General features: G+C 38.4%; 1 protein-coding gene across 4 annotated transcripts in view; it reads right to left on the bottom strand.

The window, feature by feature from the left end:
- TPK1 (thiamin pyrophosphokinase 1) overlaps positions 1-27,834 on the bottom strand; it is a 303,481-nt gene that overhangs the window by 36,778 nt on the left and 238,869 nt on the right. For all 4 annotated transcript variants that reach the window (XR_008435994.1, XM_053971913.1, XM_053971909.1 and 1 more), the window contains one exon: positions 26,013-26,124. Coding sequence is in view for 3 of the 4 variants with exons in the window: in XM_053971913.1 (XP_053827888.1) it covers positions 26,013-26,124 (112 nt within the window). In the remaining variant the exon portion in view is untranslated. The remainder of the gene's footprint in view (positions 1-26,012; positions 26,125-27,834) is intronic.

Here is a 27,834-nt window from a genome sequence, read left to right as displayed (position 1 = left end):
AAGATTGTGTTACAGCTGTTGCATCTCACTGAATTCAAAACAGTCTAGGTAGAAGCAGTGAGAAAGAATTTTTTTTTTTTTAATGCTCTGATACAACCCACTGATTGTGCCATCTGTCCAACACATGATGAAGAATCTCTAAACAGAGAATAGCTGTAGGGGACATAGTATAGTATTTGCAGATCTGTTCTTGGTAAGAGATAAGAGTTTGTATTAAAAAAGCAAATGCGTTTTTTTAACACAATATATTAGCTATGCAGTATGTTTCTGGCATGAAGTGAGGAAAAAAATAGAACAGCAGATCTGTCCAGATGGAGGGGGGAAGTACTGCCAAAGGCAGGACAAGAAAAAGGTGCTTGATCCTGTATGAAGACCATGTCAACGCAATCTACCTAACACGAATTCAAAAGAAGATGATGGGAGTTCTGTAGATGTCTTTCTGCAATGCAGGAAGTCACATAAAGAATAAAAAATACAAAGCTCAAGTTACCACAGCATGAGTGTGCAAAAGTACGCTATTAAAAGTGACAGCTCTAAGTGCTTCAGTTAAGTATTTTATAGTATTGTAACAGCTACATCCATAAATCTGCCCATACCAAATATCAATTATGTGGCATCTATCTCACTGCAATAATTTCTCTAAATTGGCTCCTCAATGGCACTTCTTCAATTATTCTTAGTAAGGATAGTATGTCTTTATCCTTTTGACTGGCATAGGACAACATATCTTCAGAGAGTCTGATATATTTATAGGTCATTTCACCTCAGAAAATCCTGTATGTGTCTCAAGAATTTCAAAGACTCAGGGAATAGCAGCAGAGATCGGAGAGGCAAATCTTCTACCTATTCAGCAGCTCTGCTTGGATGTCTCTTTGAAATGTCGTAGGCTGTGCTCAGGGCTGAGTGCTGCCAAAGAGAAGGGGCTGGGGCAGTGCCAAGCACTGTGACTCCCTGGAAATGCAGGGCTGGGTTAGGAGTGCCCAGCCCCTGTAGGTGCAGGGTGCTGGCTGAGGGCTAGAGTAGTTTTTAGGCTGTGGAGATTGATGGTCTGTCCAGTTTTACTGCCTGCAGACCCCATGGGCTTGACATTCTCCCTTCTAAAAATGCATACCCAAGATCCCAATCCCTAGAGTTTGCAAGAGCCTTTCAGGAACATTGCTCTTAAATCAGATGAGAACTGAAGCATTTTAAAGTCATTATATAAATACTGTGCAAACACAGTGAATAGAAGCACTTTTTCCTGTATGCCTGCAGCCCAAACTACAACTTAAAATATTCAGCGGCAATTTTTCCCCCCAACAGAATATAAATTATACATTGGAATTGGAAGCACAGCCCATGCAAATGCTGCAGTTTAAATAAAAAACAAGTTAGCAGTGGTTTGATTACAAGGTCTTAAAGAGTTTCACTTCAAAAGGCAAAGAAGCTTGTAAATTTAGCAAGACAAATGGAGAAAAAATACCTAAGACTAGCTTTGTGAAACCAACAGAGTCAGTATACTTCAAAAACTTTTAAATTGTTACTAGGTTTTTCTTAAAACACAACTACTGTGTTTTCTCTTCAAGTATTCCAACTTGCTTAAAAATCAGTAATTTCCATTCTACATACTAAGAAAAGCTGCAAGATCAGAAGGCCACAAGTACAAAAGTCCAACAAGTTAAGAGTGGTGCAGCTCTGTGCAGGAGGGATTTACAGGCTATTAACATAATAACCACCCTGTTACAAGCTATTAACCGAACCATCTCATCAGCTTACCAAATTCAGTTTTAATTACCAGTGCAATAGCAGTCATTGCCTTCAGACTTCATTATGCTGGGTACTGTGCAAAGAAAAACTACATGATTGTCCCAGTCCTAAAAAGAACTACTAACGTGAAGAACAGAGACAGTAGGATGTTGGGAAAAGAAACAAACCAACAAAGATGCAGCCTTCTGCCACACTAACACAGCACATCCAGTGACCCAGGCAGGAATAACAGTGGCACCATCAGCTTTGTAAAGAAAAATTTACCAGTAGATCTCACAACACTTAAAGGATGGTCAGTGGCATCACTCCTGTTTCTGAACTGGAGAAAATGAAGCACAGAGAAGTATGCTTGGAGTTACCCTGGGTAACCCAGCAGAACATGAGAAAATGCCCATCTAGTGATTCCCAGCTCAGTTCCCCATCTGCTGGACTAAGATGTTTCTAATCTAAAACATAATTGAAAACTTTATTGGAGTATAATAGAAAGGTCTTTTTCTTAAGAGGTCAAGTCCAGATAGAATATTGGAACAACTATCCAGAATACAGGCAGCGGACACTCATGACAACAGATACTCATGTTGACATCAGCACATAAAAATTGCAGAATTTTATGATTGTCTATGCTGCTAAAGACTTTGTACGTAATGAAGTCTGTCTACCCCACTTCATAACTCTGTGAGATGTATGGGGATAAGTGGGGGCTGGAGACAGTACTACTTCAAACTGAAGGATCCTCCATAACTCATAATTATCAGAGCTTTCCCTCAGGTGACAAAACCACCTAGCAGTCCCAAGCCTTCAGCTGGCTAATTCTGGCAATAATTCCTTCCTCCTGCCTCAGACTGTAGACCTGTGACACAAATTATTTGTTAGTATCATTAACTAAAGAAGTTATATCTTTGAACATGTGCACATGAAACTCTGTGTGCAGTGGCAAATCATAACACAACCAGATTAAAAAGTAAAGATGTCAGTTTAAAACCAAACAAAATTGTCAGGCTGATTTTATATATAAGAAAATAATCTTCAACACAACCTAATCCAGATACTGCCTTTTTTAATGTAACAAGGAAGAAAGTATATAGATTTAGATAACTTAAAAAGGATTTCCTGGGTTTAAAAACATTTTGTCACAAATGTGAACCCAAGATAAAATTAACATCTATGCAACACAAATGAAAACATACCTGTCTACTACTCAGCCATCCTGACATCTCTGCCCCTCTCCCCTACACACAGTGATAAAGGTTTTAGATTCTCCAGTTAACTGAGGATGTGGTCTAATTTCAGAACTGATTAACAGTTCATCTTTAAAACAGCTAATGCTCCAGCTGTGATACCAACCTTTATGGGGATCTCTCTTGCTCCCCAGTCTCCATTCCTGCTGAACACTGAGACTGTGCAATGGTTTGCTTATTTTTCCTGCAATACTTTCTCTTGAAAAACAATGTTCTGTAATGAGCAAATATAAACTACTGAGACCTATCACAAGACTTTTAACAATCTTCCCACTACTTAGGCTGCCCTGAGTGCCACTCTACTGCATAGTGTGAATTTATGTTAATACTGTCACTGAGGTTGGCTGTTAAGTTTCTTAAGCATTTCTGATTTACGCCTCCTGCTTCTGAAGGAAAGTTAAACAAAAAAGGTTAAGGAAAGACCTGGTATTTGCTTAACATTAAAACTTGTTTTAAATACATGTTTTGGGTTTTAGACTAACAACAACCTTAAATGTTGATTCTAGGAAGGGGAAAATCTTACGAAAACAAGAAGAAACTAATCTTATGTGAATATAAAATTAAAATGGAATGCTAGCATACATTCTGGATCTCTGAATTACTAGTTTTTTCTCAAAACTGCTTAAAACAGCAGCAGTGATACAATGTACTTGGAGTTTATTCTCATCCTAGAATTTCTAAATGGTTATTAATTAAATTTCAAAAGGCTCCTGTGAGATACAGTAGGTAAGTATTATTGTACCTATTAAGCACATATAAACCAGAGTTATGATGTTTAATTATATTCAGAGTTGTTTCTTTTAAAATTGATTTTCCTCTATAAAAGAAGCTGCTGACGGTCTATTACTTTTAGGACAGGTTTTTATGAGTTTAGTTTTTAATAGGCAACATTTCACTGCACCTATGTTTGCACATGCATTTATTCATTTAGAGTTTAAAAATACACAGCCAACCAAGAGCTGGGAACATTCTATAAAATTGGTTTGAGAGATAAGCCTTAAACTAGAACTATGAGTAGTTATGGGAAAAGACACACTGATCTCACCAGAAGCCTCTTTTTCCCTTGTTTATAATTTTGGTAACTTCCCAACCAAATTCAAAGGTAACAACAACACCTCCCCTCCACGTAATCTAGGCAGTTCTGACATAGCTAGAGTATTTCCCCAGGGAAATATTGTTCCTACCTCTAATGATTAACTACAATCAAAACTACTACAAAAACTTCTAAAAAGTTTTTGTGTTTATCCTTTTTTAACGATTCCGTTACTCAAATAAACCATCCATTGTTTCGTCCAGCATTCTCACATCAGGAGCATTCATGGTGGTTTGTGTCTGTGGTGGATGTTGTATGTTGCATGTCATTATGTTATGTGCAGCCAAAGACAAAGCAATCAGGCAGGATTACCTGCTGCTGCCCAGGCACTCACTTTGAAGGAACACACAACCAGTGCTGCACAAAACCTGTTACCACCTCAGTCCAGTGTGCTCCAAAGTAAAATTATGCACTGCAGAAAGTGGTACCTTCTCATCAGTTTTCAATTTAGCACAGTTCAGTTTTCTTGGGTATCTCCTGCTGGCTCCCAAGTCTGCATTCCATTTAAGTTGCACAAGGACAGAATATATTTAGTAACTATCTAATTGTAACAACCAATTGCTAAGTCTTTCAGAAGCAGATGGAATAATAAATATGTATGTGTTCTAAAACTAAAACACACAAGGCAATATAGTTCTACTAATAATTAAGTTTACTTTGTTACAATATGTCATCCAATAGTATCAGACAACCTGCATCAGGAGGATTTGATTTCTGCATTTGGTTGTTCAAGAAGCAAATTCTCTGTGGAGCAGAATCTGTTTTGCTTTGCCTCTGAGTCTCCAGAGTATCCATGTAATTATCACTGTGATTGTCATTCCCAGCCAGATTAGTGACAGTGGAGACTAAAGTGTCATCTGCAGGCTATGGCAAAAGCTGTCTATTCGAATCAGCCTCTACTAGCTCTAGTGAACCTTGATACAAGAAGAAAGAAGGTCTAAAATACTAAGTACCATAATTTAATGCATTTTTCTTTCCAAGACAAAACACTGTGTTTTCAAGAAATTGGATGATTTTTCGTTTTCTAAAGCAATACAATCAGCAGCTTGGAAATTTCCTGCTAGTACAGCATGTTAGCTGAACCCCTGATTAGGAGGCAGGAACTTCTGCATTATCTCTTCCCATCAATTTCTTTTCAATTCATCACATGGGAAAAATCACTTTTTCCAGGCCACTCATTACATATCAATTTTCCAACAGGGGCAACTTGATTCCTGAAACCCTAGACTTTTCACTATCTTGCTGAGCAGAGCACTGTCTTTATTTCCCACAAAGGATCTCCTAACTTTCTGCAAGGGGTTCATGAGACTGAACCATTCATGTTTGTTTTGTAACTTTCAAGTCATGGGCCATTTCTCTTCCAAGATAAGATTGTACCTAAATGGTGGCTAGACAGAGCAATTTAGGCTACAGAAGCATAAAGAACAGGCAAATATGTAATGAGAATGGTGTTATTCATGCAACTCGAAGTAACACTGCAAAAAGGCAGCTACATTAGAAGCACCACTTTTGGACTAGAGACTGGATCTGTTCAAGGTCAGTCACCACTCTATTTCTCACTTGGGACTTGCGGTAGAATCATCATCCCTGGAGGTGTTAAAAAATGAGCAGATGTGGCCCTTTGTGACACAGTTGAATGGACATGGTGGCATCCAGTCAAAGGCTGGACTTGATGATCTTGGGCCTCCTTGCCAGCCTTGATGATTTTATGATTCTGTGATGAGGTATTTACCCTTGGGGGCTTAGTTTTGGCAAATAAGCTTTCTGCCAGAGTTAGGTGTTGCAAACAGAAAAAAAAAAAAAAAAAGGTATAATCTACTTCAAAACAGAAATTAATTACTTGAAAGTATATTACTCTGATTATTATATAATGAAATCACCCTGATAATCTGAATCTACTCTGAGTTACTACTCCATAACTCCCATGTTATTATATATATGCACACATATATATATATGTCTCTATCCACAAGAGACCATCTGGGTTTCTTTTCCTTCCATTTTTCTTTGTGTCTTTTCTTGTAGAGAAAAGACTAAACACATTCCAGACTGAAAAGAAAAAAAAAAAAAAGGCAAAACTCATATCCATAGTACTTCTCTTCTGCATATGGGAAAAATTCACGACCCTTTGCTGGATATTACTTCAATTAATTTCTACATTAGCTCAGTAATGCTTTAATCAAAGAATATGAATGAAAAATCAGACTGAAGAGAGAAGGTTCTCTTTTGCATGGTGATGGCTACATTTATCGATGTGAAGGATATCATCCACCTGACATTCCTTGGAGACAAGGGGCTAAAAAACCAGGCTCTTTTTAGAAAGATGTGTGAAAAATTACACAATTTCCTTCATATAGCATAATTCAACTACCTTTCTAAATTTGAAGTTGAAATATTTTACAGATTTAGATGCAAACTCATGACAAAGAAGTTCAAGACAAACAGGATCTTGAAATTTTGGTTATAACACAACAGGCTAACAATCACAATGACCAATCAAGCTGCAAATTAGGACATCAGATGACCCCTCCAAAAAGTGGCATTTCCTTCAGAATAAAATACAACCTGTCAATACTGGACATTGTTAGTAAAAGGTGCAAATATGTTTCACTCACCTTCCTTCCCATTACCCTGTATATAAATGTTATGTAGTAACATAAAAGCCACAAAGTTATAATGGCAGCGATAAGAATTCTGGAACCTTATGCTCCTGCCAGCTGCTACTGTATCTGCAGCTAAAGAAAGAGACATTACAGTCTTTAGAAAGCACCATCGAGTGGCTATTATACTGTAGTTTTACCTTTCAAGTCAGTGATGCAACATGCCAAGAAGGTATTGATGGAACTTCCAAACTGCAGTTTCAGTCCTTAAACTGATTCACATAAAAACCACAACTCTAAAAGCAATACGGGCTAGTCAAAAGCCTAATTCATGGCTATATTCTGCCCAAAAGCATTCCCTTTGAGCCAGCAGAGATTATATAAATCAGAGAAGATAAAATGAGATGAATTTGAAGAGAACTAAGTCATTTAGTTCTTTCTCAAAGAGGGCTTAAGGAAAGCAGTGAGGAGCTTCCACCCGTCAGGTGAGATGCTATGAATGCACTTATGGTCAACAACCACAGCTTAACAAGAGCATTTAATGAAAAAGCAATCGACAACTGCTTTCAGTTACGTAAACTGCTACTCTTACAGCTTGAGACTTGAAGCACTCTCATAGCTTCACACTCTGTGACATATGTCACATACACAAGAGGCTTACAAGCCTCTGGCAACAACTGCACCAGTTTAAAAAAAGCCCAACCAAACAAAACCAGTATCCAAGACTGAGCACCAAGATGTTTCCTATTACCATCCGTGTAGCAGTTGCATCTGGACAGTTTTCCTTATCTCCTGTTAATAGGCCCATCAATGTCTTGCCACACGACTCAGAGATAACACTCTCCAGGAGCCAGTTCTGTTTAACAGGTGATTAAGGACACACCTCGTGACTCAGAATAACATCAGCCCATTGTGAGATGCTCCGCCCAGGGGGAGAAGCTAGGCATTCCCACCTGGATAAATCCAGGGATTTCTAAACAGAAAGGCAGCCTTTCCACAGGTTTCTGAGAAGACACAGCAACCACATCTGCCACTCCAGGAGGACTGCAGCCACTCCAATTTGGACTGCTACCAGCACGCTGGCCAAAGGTGTGTCAGGTTGTATTCTGACTTTGTCAGTGGTCTTCCTTTTATATCATTGCATGTATTTTTGTCTTTTTTCCCCTTTTCCCAATAAACTGTATTTCTGACTTGGGGTCTCTCACTGGTTTTGCTTTCAAACCAGAACAACCAGCCAAAGGAACCTAAACACTTTCCCTTCTTAAAAAGTCTGAACATTCAGGAGAGCGTTATGAAGGGAAGTTATTTTGTTCTCTAATTGAGAATCCACACTTCCATAAACCCACTTCCACTGGTGCCTGCAGATATACAATACCACCTTTAGAAACCCCAACTAGAAAGCAGGTTTTCAAGTAAAGGAGAAGAGTCCTACTCTGAAATCTTTGTAGCCAAAGCCCATTAAAATGCCGAGGCGGACTCTCAATTGCCAACTGAGTTTGACAATTTAGCAAGCAATCGAAGGCTGTATTTTACAGCTGCACTAGCAGAAATAGCCTAGAGACGGTAAAAAACATGTAGCAGGCTAGATGTTTTCAGCAGAGATAAACACATATCATTGCCACAGCATAGGTGGTACATTGTACAAGGGAATACTCTCTGATGAAGGGCATATAATTCCAGTCCTCTATCTAAAAAAGGATAATTTCAATTTAAAAGCTAAATCCCTAATCTGGGTAGAGGACAAAACAGGTTGGAGAGAAGCCCAAATGGAAAAACATATTTGTGCTCTCAGGAGGACTCTACAGGTCAAAAGAGTGCTCTTTTGACCCTACAGGTCAAAAAAAGCAGCGACTGTTGTCATCCCAAGGATTTATCTTGCTAGGACATTGACACAGGACCCTCAGGCAATGATTCATAAGAGGCATTTAGGAAAGAATTTAAAAGACCGGGCAATATGGAGCAGTATTTTTGTCAGCACACCCTTCCTCAAAAACCTGTAGCTTAGGGATTTCTTGAAGTGGAGACTGTATTGCTGTTTTTGCCATGGTTCACAGTATTCTGTGGCAGTGCTTTCCAAAGCCCAGCTGAGCCTTGTGCAGCGGAGTATGGCTGGGCATCTCACAGTATGCCTCCTTGAAGGAGCAAAGACTTGAATCAAATGAGTCACGGACCTAAATTTCCCTTTAGGAATCCCCAACCCAAGATAATTTCTGTTCTTGGGTAATGAGTTATCCAAAGGCTACCTGAGAATATGCTGGTACTCTCACCCTGACAACTAACAGTTAAAGTACTATTGAAGTGGAGACCAAATACTATGCTTGGTTTTTCAAAAACCAATTTGAGCTCAACTTTTACACCTAGACATTCTCTTTATGTTCAGGGATGGACATGCACAAAATGACTAACAACTGACCATATATTCTAAGAGAAAGGCAGAGTTCCTAAATATAATTTTCTTAGATATACTTTGAAAATACTGACTATGTGCAATAATATTACAAATATATTAAAAAAAACCTAAATATGAAATAATTAATTCCTTTGTCATAATTTATTTCTATCATGATAAGAAAATAATCACAAAGCCCAGAGTACTTACATTCCTACCTTCTGATTAGCTTCACTTACAATTTTGGTCAAGAAAAATGCTCTGCCCCTCAGTTTCCTCAATCAAGAGATTGGGAATGGAGCTGTTTCTTACAAAGAAATGCTTTCCACACAAGGCAGTGCACTCACTATTGGTAAATTGCCTGTAGAGATGGCTGGTGGCAGGTGCTATGCAAGTGCGATGAGTTACTTCCTTCTGTTTCTCCACTTCCTCCTCTGCAAAGGAGGAAACTTGTCATTCCTCCTTTTATGAGCAAATGCAGCTGGGAGTTAAATACTCTGGTAACTCCAACTGACTGATTTGGTAGTGTTTATGCAAGTAAGCAGCAAGAGGCACTAAATCAGAGCATAAACAAATCCTAGGCTAAATGTGCAGATGAAAACCTAATACATGCTAAAAACTGTATGTTCCTGAAATTAGTATTCAGTTGGTAAAGATCCAAATTTTATTTTCCTGTTTAATTTTCAAATAATTTCAGTACTAAAGTATAACTGCAGACTGCACAGGGAAAAAATACTGTAATGGTTATTTTCCCCAAATTTAGAAACCATCTGTTTTGAAGTTCTGTTTGGCTAAGCAAATTACAGGACTCGCAGACCAGCTAAGTAGTTAAACACATACAGAATACCTTTTCTTCAGGGCAGGAGAAAAATGTCTTTAGCTGAGCTGTTTTGCATGGCACCTCCAATTTATCCCTTTTCAGCTCTCTCTGACATCTGTGTTGTGGCGCTAGGGTAACGATCACATCTGGGTGCTCCACAAAGGTTAACACAGACAACAGCCTGGCAGCATTTGATGTGTAAGGAAACAGGACTACCATTTCCCTTGCATCTAAAAGGTCAACAAAACACAACCTAATTCCCTTCTTTTGTACAAGCCCAAGGGCAGGCACATGACAGAAAAGATGGCAAGTTCATTGTTAGTTCTACAACACCACAGGAAAAGTAATAGACAGATTTCAGCACTGCCAGTGACGTGAACAGAGCAGAGAATAGTGGCTGCTAATGAGCTGGGCCTTTTCTTTGGTAATATCCTGCTTATTTTTTTCTTCAGTGAATAGAATAATTTCTGTAGAATGAAGACTTACCCTGTAATTTAATTACTACAGGTTACTTTTTGCATTGTACAATACACAAAGAACTGATATTAAATTCAAGCTGCTGCAATAAAATTCCCTTTCAATTAATGTAACTAACAAATATTGTTACTGTGATTAATAATTAGCAAATGGCAGGTGACAAACCAAATAGAATTATAGCACCATTAACACTGCACAAATCTCTTATCCCACCCTGTTTTTCTAGAAACATGCATATTTGTCTCCTTGTACCTATCAACTTCCAGTGATCCAAACACCCTTGGACAAATGGCTCCTACAACGTGGGTGTAACAGAGTCACTCTGTGGCTGTCAAATAATGCACTACAAATGTCTCATAGATCCACAGGAGACAGGACACTGAAAAGTTGTGAAAGAAGGCAGAAGCCATGGGAAGAAATAGAAAAATGAAGAGAAATGGCATCTCCTCTTCTTTTGAGAAGTGGATCAGGGGGTCTTCCACACCAAAAGCCATCATTCAACAGTGCTCAGCCTCCCCATCTCTACTTTTAGGCTCTCTCCTGTAAACCTTGTATCCAGGCTCTGGATGTCAGATGGCAGATGTTTGGTGCTCAGCCTGATGATACCAATGGCAAAGGGCACCAGTTCCTCAGGTAACAGCTCTCTATTGGCCCTACAGTATTGGCCCTCTATACTCTTAAAAGCACTACAGTTTGAATCCATTTCATTCATCATCAATTTTCCTCCAGACTCTATCCTCACTGAGTAAAAATTGTTTACAACAGTATATAATGATAAACATATAAAGCCATCATCAATCATTTATCAGTTACAATTACTATTTGCATCTGTTTATCTAATCACAGTCTGCAGTAACTGCTGCACTTATGCAGTTCAAAACCACTTTAAAGATGGAAATGTTGAGGATAACTACTACATAATTAACTTCACATTTTGTAGCACTCTGCTAACTCATATTTCTATCCCTTTGCAGTTTTAATGTATATTAAATAAAGGGGAATTATTATTTACATACACCCCCACTCACCTACGCAGTCACGTGTGCTGACTGTGACAGTGCAGGTGACAAATGGCAGACTAGTCTCATAAACTCTATTTAACGTGCAACTTCAGCTGTCTCAGACACTCAGACTCCCAGTACATCTCTGCTGCTACTTTAAATTCACTGAATTTCACATGTAACTATATAAGAAAACAAAGATCTTTCTCTTTTCCCCTCTCCCTCTTCACCTGTGCAAGATCATCTGCCAAAAATTATTTTGTCTCAGCCCTGGATGTCAGAATTCATTCTCAGCCCTCCCTTCCCATTTCTGTTTTTCAAACCCACTAATTTGAAGGTGGAAAACAGTGGGTCCTGAGCTAATAGCAGGTTAAAGATCAGATAACTTGCCATGTTCAGGAGCCCAAAGAGGACAGACAACAGTTTTTTCCAGAGTGATCACAGTAACTTAATTGCTATGTTACATAAATAATGGATTCCTGAGAGTGGAAGGTGTAATTCTTCGGTGTTCTTTCACTTCTTCTGTCTTTAAAAATAAATCCACTTTTCTGCATCAAAATTAACATTTATCTGAAGATCACTCTGAAGACTTCGGGGGTTTAATCCAACTCTCCTTGCACTGTCATTTTAATCAGTGAACCATGCAAAGACACAACCACTGCTTAACAATTTTCTCCACAGCATATGCTTAGGTAACAATATGGGAAGACCCACTGCCCTTGAGCCCCACATTTCAACTGACTCTAATCAGAAAGGACAGTTGACAAGGTGCCTTGATATAACTCATGTTCACACAACACGATCACCGATGGGTGTTTTCCTCTCTGGCCCCTTTCCCCCTTTTTCCACCTCTGCCTGCCTGTCAGACTGCTGTGGTAGGTCATGTGATTGCCAGGAAGGTTGGCTGCAGATGTAGAATTTCTAGAAATAGTTGCATTTTAAAAATTACAAAAAATGCCCCCAACAATTAGGCTTCTAAGAGAAAGTTAAGAGTGGCTATTGTTGCTGAAGTCTGGCCCATGGATACTGCTGATTATGACCAAAACCGATGAGAGCACAAACTGCTCTCATCCTCATCCTCCACTGCTGCCGGCATCTTACAAAAACTCTGCATACACTCTCTAAGTATTAATGTCAACTGACCTGTGACAAAAAAAAGAAAAGAAAAAAACCCCAAACAAAACCCCCCATATAATGTAAGAAGTGCAGGTTGCATAGCCTGCTCTGTAGATGGCACTGTATGTTAAACAATGATCTTTTTCCACAGTACCATTTCTGAAAATAATAATCCAGATGCAGTCTCTTACACGCACAGAATATACATTTATTTTAAATCAGGAGTCATTCCATGGTAATAGCTTTCTACTATAACTCCAGAAGTAACCTCCCATTTACAATTAATTATGTTTATCCCTGTAGTATGTGACTACCAGGAAGACAGAGACCCTGTGTAGTCCCTGCCCCAAAGAGTTAGCAAGATAAGCAGTAGGACAAGTGAGGCAGTATACTGAGAGATAATGATGTACTCCAGCCACACTGCTGGATCCCCAGCCTGGTGTGCTACCCACTGAGTCAGCAAGTGGTGCTGTGCCATGACAACAATATAAGTTTTTGGGTTGGTTTTTTTGTTTGTTTGTGGGTCTGTTGGTTTTTAAAGAAAGTGTCTTCATTATTTGTAACTTTTAAAGAATTTGTTGAAACTGGTGTGAGAGCAGAGAGAACACAAAATTGGCAGAGAAACTCAGGAAGTATGGGTACAAAACCCAGACTGACAAACATCTAGGGAATCATTACTCTGGGAAGTTAGAGAATGGCAAAAACCAGAAAGAGTGAATCTCAAGTCAGTAAAATTCTTTTGAGGTTATGTCAGCTGGGACACTAAAGTAATTATGGTATTAAAATGAACACAAGCTAATTTACAAATTCACTGACAACAATGTTTTCTTGAGATATTTGGAATGTAAAATTAATTGCCAGCAGCAGAGCTCTCAAAAATCCAAGACAAGTCTTAAATGGTCCAGAACTATGCTAACATAAACACACAGGCTAACAAAAGGCAGCAGCAAAAACAAAGTGGCACACACAAGCTCTGAATAACCAACTAACCTTCCTACTGCACACTACAAATGAGCAGTATAAATCTCTACAGAAGCTCACAACAGAAAGCCGTCTTTCAGGATGTTGCCAGCATTTGTTGATTTGCACTTGCCAAAGGAAGAGTTTGCTGGCTTTTGGAACATGAAAAGGTAAACATAACTACATATTTAAAAATAAAAAAAACCAGGAACAATACCAAATTATTCTAGTACAAAAAGATTTATGTCACAGCATTTCACACGTTCTAGCCCATAATATGATGGGGAAAGCATTCCCTGTTCCCTAGCAAGGGCCTGCATTGGCTGCATACATGGTTTTAATGTGGATTGAAAATCTTGCTTCACATATGGCAGAGAGAGACAAAAAAGTGTGGCAAACTTGTATCATGATAAAAAAAAATTAAAAAAAAGCTCATCTCCTCTGTGGTTGATTTACTCTATTCAAAGTGTTTTTATTCTCTTACAACTATGCAGACATGTACCATGTTCTAATGTTTTTGACTATTTATGAAAAGTTTATGATTATTTAAAGATTCTGGTAGGTATCCAGATAACATTTTCTCCAAAATTCTCATATGCAAAATTTACTTGGTACATGGACTTGACAGCTGAACTGGTAGGAAACCACAACTGCTGAATTGCAGGTAAAGAAACCAGATGTGAGAAATATTTAAAAGTCATTTGTCTTACCATGTCTTCATACTTTGCCCAGGCATTTAACAGTAAAATCAGGAATTCATGTAAATTACTATAGTCAATCATGAATACATAGAAAATGAGCAGAACTAAAAAATGGAGCTTTACAGCATTGGTGAGTGAGAAGAGAGATTAGAATAGGTACAAGCTCAGGCAGCTAACTCTGGAAGTTGAGATTAAAGTCAGTACCACCTTATTTTACATACAGAAAAGCCATTTCAGATATTATTGAACTTCCACTTCAGAGTCTGACTTGTAGTAAGTACTTCTGCATATTTAACTCTACCCAATGAATAATCCCTTTATTTTCAATGGAACTAGTAACATGTATAAAAATGCATGAATGCCTAAATCTTCTGAAGAATTCAAGGCTTAAGTAACTCTAGTAAGGAAGGGACAGAGGCACCTCCAGATTAAAATATTAATATTAAAGTCAGTGTGCAATTCTCACATTAATTCCACAAGCTTGGTATTAAGCTCTAATATTTTCATAAAGCATGAATTCTTCAACATATACTGGATATACAGCCTACACAACTGTGTTTACAAGGTGGGTTTACAATGGTTTTACAATGATTACTTGGGGATAAATTTGGAAAACATACTTTATTTGTGCTGGTCAAAACTATTCATAAATTTGTCAGGTCAAATGAAGCTCATCTTGTTAAAACCTCTTAAATCATATAATGAATTGCTTCCACAACAGACACACTTGACCCAGCTCAGATGTGATTTAGATCACATTTTTAATATCAAAGCTATTCTATTATGGAACAAAAGAATTAAGTAGATAAGAAGAAAACATAGAATAACTAATTATTCTTCAAGTGGAAAAGAAATGTTAAATAAATGGAAAAGTAACTGTGCCTCAGTTTCAATTGACTAGACCCAACAGAATATCTACTATATCACATAATTATTATTAAACAATGATTGGAGATGTAACACCTGTTAAAAACAAGAATGTTAATATTTAAGCTATCATCATCCAGTTTCAAAATGCACAAAAGAAATAGCCTGATGAATGCTGATTCATTCATGCCACAGCTTTTAATTCTATATTGAACTTTTGAAAGCATAATCCAGATTCATGAAATCAAAGCTTTCTATATTTGTGTTATTTCTCTTTGTAATTTGCTATTTTTCCCAGTTTGTTTTTATAAGCAAAACAAACGTTATCTCTCCGATTCTGCTTTAAATCAAGAAGCAAGCTCCTGATGAGTGTTCACGGAGCTGATTAGAAAATTGCCTTATAAACAGCATCATTAAGTAACCTGTCAATCAGCAGTGATACAGTGGTATTGCTGGTGCCTCGGTAAATTACCGCTATGCCCTACGCTTGGGAAACTTAAATGTACAATTCTGAGATTTCTTATTGGCAATTAGATTATAAATGCTGTGTTATAATGCTTAACAGCTTAAGAATATATTTATCACATACCATATCAGCAGATTACAGAAAGAAAAAAAAATTAATTGGAGCAGAGTTTCTTAAGATGCTGTTATAAAGGAATCCCCAAAGTTGAAATGAAAGCTCATAAAGGGGAGCCGTTTTTCAGGAGCGATGCCATAGGAAAGCTATACAGATTGTAGGATCTCTTGACATTCATTCCACCTCCATTTATTTGTATTTACTGTTTGGTTTATGACATGTATTACCACTTAAAATATACTAAAGATACTTGGAATTTTTGAAAGATTTAATTTTTTCTTAATATTAAATACAAAGAAAAGCTTCAAAATGTAAGTAACAGGAAACTCTGCTGCCACATGCTGATGTAAACTTCTATAGATACAATGAGACATGCTACATATGCTTTACCTGTCAATTATATATGAACCCACATTCACCTGGAAATAATAGACATGGAAGACAACTCTTGAGAGTTGTCTAGTCTAGTTGTCCTAAGAGTTGCAGCTAAGGCTGCAAACTCATGGACTTGAGAGCAAGGGGATGCCAGAATTAATGTTTGCCTGTGCAATTTTAACACAGGTTCTTTAGCCTTCATCCTTTAATTACACAATCCCATTAACCAAGCAGGCCAGATTCATTTTGGCAAATAGTATTCTCTTAACTGACACCCTCTGAGTCCTAATTAATCATTGTGGTCTTATGCCTTATTTAGTGTATAAACTGCATTGAATGCATGCATTCTGAATTCCTCAAGGGTTTGTGTTGCTCATTATGATAGAATTGATAATACCACCGGCACATATGAAACTGTTCAAGAGCAATGACACAGACATATTAACATCTTATGTGGTATCTTAAAGATGATACTACAGCTTTCATTTTGGAGTATCCTGTGCTTTACAGAACCAAGGCAGAGCTCTCAGGAATGTTAGGGTGCTGAAAATGCAGCTTGAGTGCTAAGAGAAATGAATAGCTGACTTGCAAGTAGATAAAGTACCTGCATAGAGTAAACACTCCAGACAATCAACTGCCTGAACCACAAGAAAATCAGCAGTTCTTCACCTTATTCCTCCCAGGTGTCTGTGTTCCTGCAGTGGGAAAGGCTGAGGCTGTACATATCTGCACAGCCTCAGTAGACATATCTGTCTACTGTGACTGCAGATTCATTCCTAGAGAATATACCTCGGACACTGACTGATGCTGGTATATCAAATCTGTAAGTACCATGACATCCAAACACTAATTAATTTTATTTCTCTGTTTCTGGTTTTTCCTTAGATTCAGTCTTGAATTTATATCCATAGGAGTGCAAGTTGTTTTCAAATCAAATATCTAATGCCATCTTTTGCTGTTGAATCAATATTTAGGCAGATCCTAGGGACACTTGGATGCATCACTTGAGCTTACCAGTTTACTGACAGTAGAAGTAGGTTATAATGCCTGGAAGCAGTGGAAAATGAGAGAGATCACAAATAGCAGAGAAATAAAAACACAGAAATTTTGGTCTCAATTCAGTACTTCAAAAAGGAAGATGTCAACAGTCTACTTAAAACACTCCCATTCTCATTTTCTCAATCTCTGTATTCATGTCTTTGCCTATTTTGATGTTATCTGCCTTTTCTCCAAAACATGTTTCTAATCCTGAATGCAATATCACATTGCTATTCTGCTACTTTCTCTTTTTTCTTCCCCTTGACTTGGCTTGACTCCCCCCTGCCATATGAATTTACTGCCCCAAAGAAGTCACAGCTGCTTCTGTGGCAAGACATAAAATCATCTATCAAAACTTTGTATTTCCCAACTCACCTGAAAACTACAGCTTTGTTTAGTGATGTGTAATTGGTATGCATGTCTAAAATAAATAGTTACAGAGCACACTCACTACAGTCAGTTGTTAATGGCTTATTAATTACACTTCAGGATGCCATAAACAACTTACAGGCAAAACATAAGTTTTTACAACACACAACAAAAGTCAGTGATGACATCCACCAGGCTTTCATCTTCTATGGAACTTGCTATAACATCAGGAAAGAAACACCTTTTCCATAAACATTTAGAGCCAAAAACTGGGAAAAAGCAGTGGTCCCTCAGATACAACATGCAATATGTTGTATTTGAACATATAAGGGAACAGTGAATGAAGAATTGAGACACTGTAGAAGAGATAGCCAGGACTCTTTGCCATTAGGGTACAGGAATAGATCACTGCAGAGAAAATAATTTCATTCAGTGTCATATTTTTGGGAAGAAGAGATCAATCGCATACACTAGTATGTACTAAAAACATAAACAGAACTAAAAGGTCTACAAACAAATTTCAAAGGAGGAGTCAATGCTTAGTGGCAACACTTACCTACTTGAACAACCCCCCAAAAAATCTAAGTAGCACACATTCATTAACTGAGTCATCACAGATAAACACATTTAATTTTTTAATTCCAGAATACTCTAGCCAGCTGTGATTGATTTGTCCTCCTACTGGTCCTTGCCCTTTTGTGGTTCTGCAGACATTGGGAACTGGCAATAACTCACCACATGCCTCAGAGAGCTTTTTTGGTTTTGGTAATCTCCAGGCAATGTGACATTTACATTTATTTTGGCTGGTTCTGGGCATTTAAGGATAAAAATTAAAGTATATTTGCAAGGGATGTGACAAATGGGCATTTGTACTCTGGCCAATTTTTCACTGACTTTCATTGATGTACACCATTATGTTCCAGCTTTGAATCTGCTGTTGTCTAAAAGAGATGATTTCCCAGTATCCATGTGGGTAGGTTGACTGATGAGAATGCCTTTAGGGTTAAATGTCATCAGTAGAAACTATGAGGTCTCTTTCTTGGACAAATTCAGTCACCACACTCGCTGATGACAATTCAGAGTCAGTGCTAATATCTACAGAGATAATTTGGACCCCCACCAATCTAAAAGGCAGCTTTCTGGCTCTCCGCAGATCTCCCTCTTGCTCAGAAAAGTGTTTTGATTTTACAACAGACATCCTTCAGTAGCAGCAGGTTGCTTTTGATTTTCATGTGACTTTTTGTACTCTCACCAATCTACAGCCACCAGAGTGATGAGGATTATCTGCACCAATGCTGAGCTGAAGCAGAGCACCTATCTCTTCATACTTCTGGGTTAGATTTCCATTAGCAGAAGCAGGGACTGAAGTAACATAGGGGATGCAAGGGAAAGAACAGTATTTTGCTCTCTTGATAACCTTCTCCCCTCTACATTAATAATGAAATTAATTTCCATAGCTGCAATGTGCCACAAAAATGTAGCTGCACATACACAAGTGTTCTGGTCAGGGGAGGCAAAGTGAGTTAACTGGGGACAGCCTGGGCTGCAGTGACCATGCACAGGTGGAGTTTGCAGTCCTGAGATGTACTAGGTCAGGCAAGGAGTAAAGTTAAGCTCTGAACTTTAGGAAGGCAAAATTCCAGCTCTTCAGAGAGATAGTCAGTGGGATCCCTTGTGAAACTGCCCTCACAGACAGGTGAGGAGAGCAGAGCTGGCAGATCTTTAAGGAAGTCTTCCACAGAGCACAAGAGCTGGCAATCCCCAGGAGCAAGAAATCAGGCAGGGAAAATGAGAGATGGGCATGGCTGAGTAGGATGTGCTGGTTAAATTAAAGGGAAAGAATCAAATGCACAGGCAATGGAAACAAGGACAGGAAACCTGGGAGGAGTACAGAGATGAAATACAGCTGAGGAAGGCCAAGGTGAAGCTGAACCTGGTAAGGGATGCATGGAATAACAGGAAGGGCTTCCACAGCTCTGTTAACCAGAAAAGGAAGGTCAAAGAAGGTGCATCCACCCCGATAAACAGTGGTGGAACACTTGTAACAATGGATGAGGATAAGGCTGAGGTACTCAACACCTCTTTTGCCTCAGTCTTTGTGTCAACTTCTCTTCCCACTCCTCTTGAGTGGATGGACAGCAGGATGAGGACCGGGGGACAAAGTACTTCCCACTGTAGGTAAAAACCAGATTCATGACTATCTAAGGAACCTGAATGTACATGACTCTACAGGATCTGAAGAGATACATCCAAGAGTCCTGAGGGAATTGGCTGATGTAGTTGCCAAGCCACTCTCCATGATATTTGAAAAGTCCTGGCAGTCAGGTGAAGTCCCAGGTGACTGAAAAAAGGGAAACATCGTACCGCTCTTCAAAAATGTAGAGAGTAAGACCCTAGGAACTACTGACCTGTCAGTCTCACCTCTGTACCTGGGAAGATCATGGAACAAATCCTCCTAGAAGCCATGCTAAGGCACATGGAGGACAGGGAGGTAATTTGATACAGCCAGCACAGCTCCTCCAAGGGCAAGTCCTGCCTGAACAACCCAGTGGCCTTCTATGATGGGGTGACAACATAAGTGGAAAAGACCCCCTCAGAGAAGCGGTCAAGGCTACAGAGGTCATTTATCTGAGCTTCTGTAAAAAGTCTTGGACATAGTTCCCCACTATGTGGCAAGCACATTCCAACATCTACAACACCACAACATCCTTCTCTCCAAACTGGAGAGGAATGGATTTGACTGGTAGACTGTTAGGTGGATAAGCAATTGGTTGTATGGTCACATTCAGAGGGTGGTGGTCAACAACTTAATGGACATCAGTGACAAGAGGGGTCACTCAGGGATCCCTATTGCAACCTTTGCTATTTAATGTCTTCATTAATGATGTAGATGAAGGGACTAAGTGCATCCTCAGCAAATTTACAGATGACACCAAACTGAGTGGTGCAGTTGACACAGCTGAATAATGAGATGCCATCCAGAGGGACCTAATTATAGAAAGATGAAGAGAGACTTTTTCCAGGGTCATGCAGTTCAAAAATTACTTGGACATGACTCTCAGGCATGGTGTGATTCTTCAAGTTGTCCTGTGCATGGCTACAAGTTGGATTTGATGATAATGATTGGTCCATTCCAACTCAGGACATTCTATTATGATTCTAAATGTCTTCAGTTTACTTCAAGATGGTATTACTCAGGTTTTGGAGAGTCATCTACTCTGCATACAGCTGTGCTGGAAGTCTCTCTGAGATTTTTTTATTCTACTCCTTCCTGGCAATTATTGCTTATTACTGCTGCATCGAAGGAAAATATGGGATGGGATTCTCTATATCCCATTAAAGATGGCTTTCCAGCTGAGCTAAACTTACCACTGGAAGTGGTTTGAGCTAGTTCAGAAGTAAGGTACTCACAGGAGTCCTTCTGTAAATGGAGTCCCACAGCAGTAATGTTGCCCCAACAGTGTGATCTAGAAAATCATATCTGTTTAATCACCTTAAAGGAGCCTCTCCAAACTGAATGCCAGGGACCCTGCTACTTCACTAAAGAGGAGCTGGATCTGAATCTCTCTCCCACGAATTCCAAAAATTTATTGAACTATGTGGAAATTAACTGAATGTGTGACCTCAAATCCTCATTTCAAGCCTTTTTACAAAGTCTGACTGAGTTTTCAAGCTGCTGTTCAGCAAAAAAATGCAAATACAGGTTTAGAGGCCCAGCACATCTGAGCTCTGTGCCCATCAGTCATTTAATGTACACCAAACGATCTTTGTGGTTCAAGATAATTTTATGCAATGCTAAGCAAGGCCCTTGTTGTTTTTGCTGACTTGCAGTAAGCCAGTGGGATGCCAGGCTGCCACCATCAGAACATCTGCTTCACTGGAAAAGTATTTCAGCAGGCCATGCCTTGTAATAAATGATATGACCCCGCAAGGCTGACAGCAGCACTCCTGTGGGCAAACAGCTTGCCAAAGGTTGAAGCCATCCAATGCTTTGGGACCAGCAACATAATTTCTGTCCATTCCACCCCTACCCAGAGTCTTAGAGCTGCAATGGTAAGTGAAAAAATACATCACTGAAAATATATCTTCTGCCAGTAAAGAACAAGAGAAGGGAGGGAAAGAGAGGAAAGCAGAGGAGAATGGGAATCCAGCTGTGAAACTATTTACTCTGCCACTGAAAACAAAGCTATTCCCAGAAGCACCACTTATTTTGCCTCAGTTAGAACTTGGGTAGCAAAATGTGTGATATAAACTATTTCAGTTATGAAACAGGTTAGAGAGTGCTTATACAAACAGTCTCATTAGCACAGATACCTGTCCATTTTAATTTACAATCTTTCCCAGAACAGACCCTGACCCTCTTTCTTTTCTTTTTTAAAAGAAGTTACTGATTTTCTTTCATCTTTTAGACTATGAATTCTCCTAAAACACAAACCACAACTGCTTTTGTAAACTTTTTGCTCAATTCACAATGCAACATCAATAAAACCCCAGTGAAGTAAAACAGTGCAAACATTTCAATTTTACTAACAATGTAAACAGCATCAAAAAGATTTGGGATCCTGTTAATCTACCTGTGACATTAGTAGTCAGTGGATGCTCTGTTGCTACAGTTAGAGAAAGGTCTTGTTCCATTATTACTGCTATTGCCTTTTGAAGTGAAATGACAGTGGCACTCTTTCGAATGACAGCATTTTACAGCAATTTAACTTCCTGCCTAAAGAAGGCAAATTGGCATGAAAACTATCTGGAAAGCACAATCACATATACACAGAATTTATATACAGATAGATAGATAGATAGATAGATAGATAGATAGATCAATATAGATATATATACACCCCCATATATACATACACACACATATATGCTGGCATTTTCAGTACAGGCATGACATACAGGACATCAAAGGCCATAGGGATGAAGAATAAATTACTTGCCAAGATTATTTTCTAAAGTAATTTCACAGAAAAGGAACCATTTCCTAAAAAAGCCCACCATTACCCTCCAACATGTTCTTTGATGAGCACTGCAGCTGATTTCTACCTTCATTCTTATTTACCTTCCATGAAAGCATCACTGAGGACCTAATGAAGAAGGCTGGGTAGTTCTGGCATTATTGGATTTTTTGTTATTTATTTATTAGACATGAGAGCTGTTATCAGCAAGCAGTCAGGTGCATCAAATCAGACAAAGCACTATCTGATTCTTGTGCTGTAAATCAGATTTTAATAGAGAAAAGATCTGTATCCCTTTGGGAATGGAAAGAATATGTTTATAATATGCTCTGAATATGTGCTACACAAAAGCAAGTATGAATAAAAATATTTTATCTAATCAATTTTCCACTTTCTTCTCCAAGTTCTTTCACCCATAAGATGAGAACTAAGATAAATGAAAATTCCGTTTGTGACAAGTTCTAGCAAGTAACAAAGATAAGCATGCGTAAAAGCACGCATAGATGCTGCATTCTCAAACAGACATATAAAAAATACTGAATTCTGTAATATTAAAAAACATTATTGTTTCTCTGCTAGCAGAATAACTTACGTATTTTGGGTTTATCTAATTCAGCTATTGAAATGAGACCTTTGGTAGCTTATTCTTAACCTCAATACAGCTTTTGTCCTAGGTATTTATCCTTGTCTTTTTCTATTCAGAACCTATGAAGCATCATGACAGCACCTGTACACCAGACACAGATAACATTTGACTACCTCTTAAAGGTTTTACAAATTTTAATTGGCAGAGTAACCTAGATATGCTCAGGCAGAAACTGGTGTTAAACATCAAAAACTTTGATGCAAAGCCAGCTCTTTCTTGTAATGCAGTGTTATTTGTATTTTGATTTGCTGGAAATTACTGTTTGCAAAAATGAGGGCTCCCTACCACCTAATGCATCACTGTTGGAACTAAAATTCTGAAATTAGTTTACTGCCCAGATACCTAAATATACTGGGAGCTCAAAAATTACTTTTTAAAACCCAGCTTGTTAGGTCACATCCAATTAATTCCGTAACAAACTAGAGGAATAGGCCTTTCATGTCATGTTCGGCTTAAAAATTCCATTCCTTTTATGATTTACACATGAAAATGAATTTATAACCACAAAAATTATTCACTGAGGTTTACAATATATTTACACTGAGGTTTACAAAGGTGTGTGCTCAGATTGCTGTTAATGAATGAACAGGTAAAGCTCTGCCATTGCCAGCCATTAGCAGCAAGGCTGACATCCATATCACACTTCAGTTTCCTTTCTTATTATTCTATTTCCTCCCAGTTGATCTTTTGCTTCTCCATCCCAATTTACAGGAGGATTAATATTTTGTGAAGTAAATGCAAAACTACAAGCAGCATAAAAGTCCAGTAACACAATGGAAGTTAGTATCAAACTTTAACTATCAGAATGTAGATCCTATTTATTAGGGAAAAAAATCCAGCCAAGTCGCAACTAACCACATGCTGAATTGGAGATATTGGTTTCCCTTTTGGGAAATGTAACTCCATTTTAATTTTTTAATCAATGTCTGGACAATAACCTAATTCAATGGTTATTGTGCATTTGGATCAGTGAAAAGGTTAGCTCTAGTCAGTTGGGCAAGAGAACAGTTTCAGGTTGTAATGACCTTGATGTCTGAGATAGATTGAGCCTCTTCAAGGAAGACCAGATCATTTTTTTGTTTTACATATATATATCTGTGATAAATATGGAGAAATAAATGAAAGAACTACAACCTGGGAGAAACATGAGTATTGAAACTGAAAACAGCCTGTAATGGGATGCAATATATATGTCACTACAGAAAACAATGTAAAGGTCTGCTCTCTTTCCTCCTGGAAAATAACAGCAACAAGGGCAGGGAGAAGCAGAGATGATGGTGTCATGTTAAGATGAAACAAGCAGGACACAGTCACATAAATACTTTTTTGTCTCCCAGAGAAAGAAAAAAAAAGAGAAAGATGTGTATTAAAAAGAGAAAGATGTGTATTAAGTGTATTAAAAATCCCTGTAGGTCTGTATCTAGTTATGACCAACATTTAAGAAACTGATATTTTAACCCAATCCTAGAGATAAAAAATAATTGCTGCCATTTTATCTCCCCCCTGCATCCTCCTCCAGTTGGCACAGCTGACTTGCAATCCCTTTCTCTTTAGCTTTAACAGTTCAGGCAATCATAATTCAGTAGTAACAAAGGAACAGACCAGACAGACCCTCTTTAAAATTACCAACTTTCTAATGAGCACCTTGTAAATCTGATGAAATGTATGGAATTAAACTGAAAAAATTATGTTATGTCTGGAAAATGGCTTTTTCAACTAATAAAAATCAGAAGAAAGAGCTGCAACTTCATTGCATCTACCACATTTTGATGCACACAGAAGCATTTTGCAATACAACAGAGAATTCAGACTTCATTAACATGAGGCTGGTTTGAGCTCCTTGTACCTCATTCTGAAGGATAGAGCATTTTCTGAGAAATTAGTACCTCAGTGCAATGGGTCACAGAAGTTGTTGGACAACAGGAGATGAGCAGATGAAAATTCAGTATCGTATATGTCAACTGTTTTTAAACATACAAATGAAAACATCTGACTCTTTCACATTAAGGGAATATCTCTTACACAATATATTCAGCTCTTCAAATCCAGTTTAAAAGGACAGAAATATTGCTAGCCAGACAGGTCTTCATCTGGCAATTCTCCCACAATCCAAAACTAATGACATATTTATATATTTTATCATTAATGAGCTACCAATGCCTACCGCCACCTTAATTGCACATGGTCAAGATCTCAGTGGAACCAGCAGATGTTCTGCTGGCTGGCACAGTGTTCAGCTGGCTGGCACACATTAATTATTAGGCAGTGAAGGCACTGCACTGCAAACTGTGAGAACAGAATGCCCTTTCTGCATGGAATGGCTTTAAAGCCTGGACATGTCAATCAGACTGAGACTAGAGCCTCTCAATTACTGCTTTGCTCCCACTTAGGTTTTAATGAATGTTCATTGAAAATATCCATTACTTTCCTATGTAAATACATCCCAAATGACTCAGTGTGGGAGGAAGAGGCAGGAGGATGAAAGTGCTTTCAAATTTTTTGGGTCACAAAACCTCCTTTAGTTACAGATAAATGCCCCTGGTTCTAGATCAAATGGACTATTTTCCACTTTAAAGTAAGAAAAAGGATCTATTCATTCAGGGTTGAGAAAGAGGCAATATACATAAAGCGGTTCAGGAGACATGAGGTAGCTTTGATAATCTGTATCCCGGTAGTATTTGTCTGTTGCAACTTTATGGCTTATAAGCAGGAGTTTAGACACTCGTGGCTTCTTCTCCCTGGAGGGCAATGTATCAAGATGGTAATGTATCATGAACTCAACAAATGTTCTGTTTGAAGAGCACAATGACTCCCAAATGGAAAATGTGTTTCTGCCTCTGAGATCTCAGGTTTAAACATATTTCTCTTGCTTCTTTTGTAAAAACCCCTTCATTTCTAGGAAAAAAAAAATGGCCCGGCAGGGATTCAATGCCATGCTTCACCTTCAAAATTGTAAGACCCTTCATCACTGCTGAAGCTGCTCTAAATGTAGGGTCAGGACCACACCAAATCCACTGTCCCAGAGGCATCTCACTTACTGAGGTTCCACTTAAGGCCTGTCGTGGTCACACTCTCGCAGGGGTTCCCGATGGGGATGAGGCCACACCAGGAGCCCTCCAGTCCTGTGTCCACACACAGTTTGTGCTTGCCCTGCAAGACAGAAGTGTTTCTGCAGTCAGTGCTTGCCCAAATGGCATTTGATCACAGACTTTGCAAACAGAAGAGGAGGTACTTGGAGACAAGTCCAGAATGTCCCCCAAGAGCTCAGGAATATTTGGTTGCAGCAGGACATTAGGCCACTGATGTTTACAGAAGGAGGAGAGATGTGTGCTTAGGTTCCAGACCTTAGGGTTTTCACGTTTGTTTCTGGGCTTTTCTAAGCAGAATGTAGCTTTGCTCATTCCTCCCTGGCATTATTTGAATAGTCCCTTCTGTCAAACCTAGGCTCTTTATTCCTGTAAAATGATGGCATCCTGATCCATTCACTCATTTTTTCCTCATCTAAACAGCTGTTTTTCACTTCTTAAACAGTGCTACTCAAAGCACCACTGAAGTGCTTCAATTATTTTGACAACATCTGTAAAATTTCATGTACTTCTCCAGGCATGTGCTCTACCCAGAAGGAGGAATACATGCAGAAATTTAACTAGATGCTAGAGAAATTAACCTAAAAATTTAGAGTAACCTGCTTACACTAAATAATGAAAAAAAAAACAAAATGAAAACATTTTTTTACATCCAAGATAAATTTATCTAGTAACTAAAACATTCATGGGATGCAGGAAAAGCAACAGCTATTAATGATGATGTATTTGTGATAAATCTCTTAATTAGCACTTACAGCTCCTGTGTGAACATCCCACGAACAGTTACAAGGAAGAGTAGATAGTGGAAATCTTTAATAGAATGAAAAGTGATAAGTGTTACAGTTCTAGCACAATCTGTATTCTAAGAAACTAGAGAAAGTGTTTATGGAAACTAGCTACAAGAAAGCAGCAAATGAAAAGTAGTGACAAGATCAGTGGAGAAATAATTCTCTGGTCTCTTCTACACAGATAATTTATTCCTTCAAATAAGACTGGGCTTCATGTAGGACAAGCTTCTTTGAAATAGAGGATTTTTTTCATTTTATTTATTCTTTTGTGGATGCAGGCAAGCAAAACTCTTGAGCATGTCTTTTACACACAAATTTTTCATCACTATAAATAAAATCAAATATGCCTATTTATAAATATACAGACTCTGAGACCCTATGACTATTCAGTGAACACTTTGTTAAGTAAGAAACCAAGGTTTCATACCAAAAGAAATGAAGAACAGTTGAACCATAAAAGTCAACTAAATGTCCCAAGAAGCAAAAATAGTCTCACAAATTTTTTTAGGAGAATGCATTTAAGCTTTTTTCTCCTGCCCTGTCCTGTCCTATGCTCATTTCACATGCTTTTGCAAATACAAAGTCATTAGTTAGAAAGTCAAAACTGTAGGCGAAATATCTTATTGCTGAGACATTGATGTCTGAGGCATTCAACAGCTTCTGCTAATGCCAAATGCATTATGAAGAAACAACTTCAATACATGTCATGCTCTCAGTTAACAAATGAACCTTGAAAAAGCTGTCAATTAGGGAATATCAGATTGCATAGCTTAAGTCTATTTGATTGTTTGCAGAGCAACAAGAAAACCAGTCCAATATTATCTGTCTTCTCAGGGTGTCCAGCTTCACATGGTGATGAGCCATGTATATGTGTAGTGGTTGTGAATGCTTGCCTGCCAGATGCAGAGGTGTAACAAATTCAGGCTTGATAAGCTTTTAGCTATGCAATATGCCATGCCACCTCTCTCTCACAGCATGGAGGGAGG

The sequence above is a fragment of the Vidua macroura genome, chromosome 1, assembly GCF_024509145.1.
Source record: "Vidua macroura isolate BioBank_ID:100142 chromosome 1, ASM2450914v1, whole genome shotgun sequence".
NCBI lineage: Eukaryota > Metazoa > Chordata > Aves > Passeriformes > Viduidae > Vidua > Vidua macroura.
Note: the sequence above shows the minus strand (reverse complement) of the source record. Positions and strands in the feature narration are given on the sequence as shown.